Source organism: Augochlora pura, unplaced genomic scaffold, assembly GCF_028453695.1.
Source record: "Augochlora pura isolate Apur16 unplaced genomic scaffold, APUR_v2.2.1 APUR_unplaced_1234, whole genome shotgun sequence".
Taxonomy (NCBI): domain Eukaryota; kingdom Metazoa; phylum Arthropoda; class Insecta; order Hymenoptera; family Halictidae; genus Augochlora; species Augochlora pura.
The window spans coordinates 1-3,392 of NW_027581258.1; the positions used below are offsets into that span (position 1 = coordinate 1).

The following is a 3,392-nucleotide window of genomic DNA, read 5'->3' on the forward strand; positions in this document are numbered from 1 at the left end:
CATATATGATCGTGCTTTATGCAATTGTTTTTAAAAAAGTTAGTCAGAATATCAGAATAAAAACCAAAAGTAGAGATATGAATAAGTGAAAAATATACCTTCCATTAAACTCTGGCTATCAATTTGACTACCACTTATATAAATGTCAGTATTACCATCAGTATCATCATATATCAGCTAAAATACATCAGTATACATTAAACATGGACCAAATAAAATTTATTAACCTTGTAATACATAATCTAAACATTAATAACATAGAGTTGATGATCAGAACTTTACCCTGTAATGCTCCTTCCTTGTTCCAATTTCATAAATGTATATAAAACTCGTCTTCTTTACAGCTACATATTACAAAAACGTCATTGTCTACAAAAAATGATATACATCAATTATTAGTTTTTAAGCGTAGTAACACAAAAAAAACAACTGAAGATAATACAAATTTTAGTAGTATTTTACTCTGAGCACATTTGTAACAAAAAAACAAATGAAAGATGAACAGGTATAACAGAAGGTACCTTCTACTGCACTATATGTAGGTACTCCTTGATTTTCTATAAACATATTAGTGTTACTCGTCGATGTTGATGGAATGTCATCTATAGTAGATTATGTACGATAATAATTGACGCGTTAAATAATAAATACAATTGAAGACTGAAGTAATTAGAAGCATGTATGTATCATCTATATCATGGTCTGTTGTACTTCCTACTCGCGTTCATATTGATTACGAAGATCTGCGTTATTCGTGTACTCGAGTAATCTGTCGTCTGAAAAAGATTGATAAAAAATGGGATTTTGTTCAAATTAAGTGCAAATAATTAACAAAATTCATCTCAGTTTGGGGATGAGATATTTACCTGTACTAAATCTTTCAATCGAGCGCGTTTCATTATATACATTGCTTTCATTGCAGTCTAAAAACGAATTAAAAAAATTTTACTTGAAGCATAAGTAGAACGTAGCAACATTAAAGTATGGAAATGTACCACTTGACAATACATTATCAACATAGAGCTGTTGTTCATAATCTTTATTAAACATCTTCAAAAATTGATTAATTGGCAGTATTCCGGAAACTATTGGGTTGTTCAAAAAGTCATTGCGTTTTTTTCCGATAGATGGCTTTGTCCGCGATTATTTGTGGCGGATGCGTAGTTCCGCACTCGACCGCCGCAACGCGGGTTGTCGAGGCGAGTTGACATACTTCATGGTACATAGTTCGCGCGTACCGTTTCGAATTTGTTTCTGACTGTTTCCCTTTGTTCCTTCCTTTCTTTCTTTCTACTTCTACATTGTCTTCCGTCGGAGAAACACGTGTGCCTCCCGATTCAAAAACCTAAGTTATAATTCCACCACGTGGTGCAGAACCGTGGCGCGTCGTCATTGGTTAATATATATACATTCGTTAATATTTATACGTTGGTTAATAAAATATAGAGAACCCACTCGAGTAATCACAAGCATTTAATACGCGACCTGACCTATATATATAGTGACTTTAGTGGACCTCCACATATTTGTGGGTCCGCCACATATTTATATCTGAACGTGATATGAATGTCAAATGTTCACGTGTGTTTTGTTTTTGATACTTAACGTAAAAAACAAACAAAGGTTGGCACGATTTGGTTGAGTTTTGTACTTGCAGTTGTGGTTCGAACATGAAGAATTTTGAAGAGCATATTCGCCATATTTTGCTTTATTGCTTTAAAAAAGGGAAGAAAGCAACTTAAGCAAGGGAAGAGTTGTGTCAAGCTTATGGCAGAGACGTCACTGAAAAACGCCAGTGCCAGAACTGGTTCGCCCGATTCCGTGATGGTGATTTTTCAATTAAAGATGCTCATCGCTCCGGTAGATCTTCCGAAATTGACGACGATAAAATCAAAGCATTGGTGCAAGCAAATAAGCATTCGGCGGTTCGGGAGCTTGCTATCGCTCTAAAGGTGTCCATTGGTAGTGTTCATGGCCATTTGAAATCGCTTGGCTTCGTAAAGAAGCTCGATGTTTGGATACCGCACGAGTTGAAAGAAATTCACTTGACGAAGCGCATGAACGTCTGCGATCAACTCACCAAACACGAAGAAAACGATCCATTCTTGAAACGGGTGACGAAAAATGGATTGTGTACAATAATGTCAGCAGAAAAAGAAGTTGGTGTAGACTGGATGAAGCACCGAAAAGGCAAGCAAAAGCAGAGATTCACCAAAAGAAGGTAATGCTGTCAATCTGGTGGGATTGGAAGGGACCAATCTTCTATGAGCTGCTCCCAAAGAATAAAACGATTAATTCCGATGTCTACTGTGAGCAGCTACAGAAATTAAGTGATGCCATTGTACAGGAATGTCCCAAACTTATCAATCGGAAGGGTGTAGTGTTCCACCACGATAATGCGAGACAACACATCAGTGATTAATGTTCATTACGTATATTAAATAAACGTACTTAAAAATGAAATGAAAAAAGCGCAATGACTTATTGAACAACCCAATAAATTATCTTGGAATAACTTAATTTTGAGGTTCTTTTCTCTATTGGCACGAGTACGAATCCGTGTGACATTTAAGTTTCTTAATAAACCTTTGTAATCAGTCTTTTTATCTTTGATTTGTTTTAACAAGTTATCTGTAAATCAATTTTTAGAAAATGTTAGTGCAAAAAAACAAAAAGAATTACACGTATTAAAAGCGCGTGAAAACTTACCTAAAAAAAATCCAAAAATTCGGCCGCGTTGTTTGAAGACGTTGCGCAAGGGTATTATAAAACGACTCAATAATGTTGTTAGTTCTCACAGCAGAACCGTATACGCTGACCTTGGAAGAAATAGGAAGCCACACATTATGCAGATATGCCATAAACAGAAGTACATTTGAAAATGTGCCACATAAACGGTCAGCGACTAATTGAATTTGATGTAATGCTTCTGGAAACATATCGGATGGAGCTAAAAGCATTGTCATAGCCATTGACAGAATCTCTCTTGGTGCTCCTTGCAATCCCAACTTCTTCTACTTCCTTAATAGAGCCTGAATAATAAAAAAAGAATTATTCAATTTTCTATTCAGCACGTTCATGAGGTAAATATTGCAAAAAATACATGAATAATGCCAGTAGTTATATTCTACGTGAGTGAAATGAAACCAGCACCCATGTATGGTAACCCTGGGGAATTGTGCTTGTACACTTTCTATAGTAGCTCTTTCGTAATCACACATGACAGTTTCTAAGTTGTCTTGCAATTGTAGAACAAGAGAAACTATTTTTCTCCTTATTACACATTCACATAAAACAAAAATGATACCGTTTCCCTGTAAACTAATATCAGTTTTTAATTTATCAATGTGAGGTAAGCGTAATAGAAATTATCAACAATGGTATACTGTGTC

The 3,392-nt window shown here is 35.3% G+C and overlaps 1 protein-coding gene and 1 long non-coding RNA gene across 2 annotated transcripts; one reads left to right on the top strand and one right to left on the bottom strand.

Moving 5' to 3' along the window:
- Positions 1 to 197: 197 nt before the first annotated feature.
- LOC144477461 (uncharacterized) lies at positions 198 to 1,330 on the bottom strand. Its single transcript, XR_013495204.1, has 3 exons — positions 867 to 1,330; positions 522 to 776; positions 198 to 369 (listed from the first exon to the last, which is right to left on the bottom strand). It is a non-coding gene; the product is annotated as an uncharacterized LOC144477461 (long non-coding RNA).
- A 437-nt stretch (positions 1,331 to 1,767) lies between these two features.
- On the top strand, positions 1,768 to 2,225 carry LOC144477462 (histone-lysine N-methyltransferase SETMAR-like). Its single transcript, XM_078195186.1, has 2 exons — positions 1,768 to 1,795; positions 1,846 to 2,225. The coding sequence occupies exons 1-2, from the start codon at positions 1,768 to 1,770 to the stop codon at positions 2,223 to 2,225; spliced, it is 408 nt and encodes a 135-aa protein (XP_078051312.1).
- The last annotated feature ends 1,167 nt before the right edge of the window (positions 2,226 to 3,392 follow it).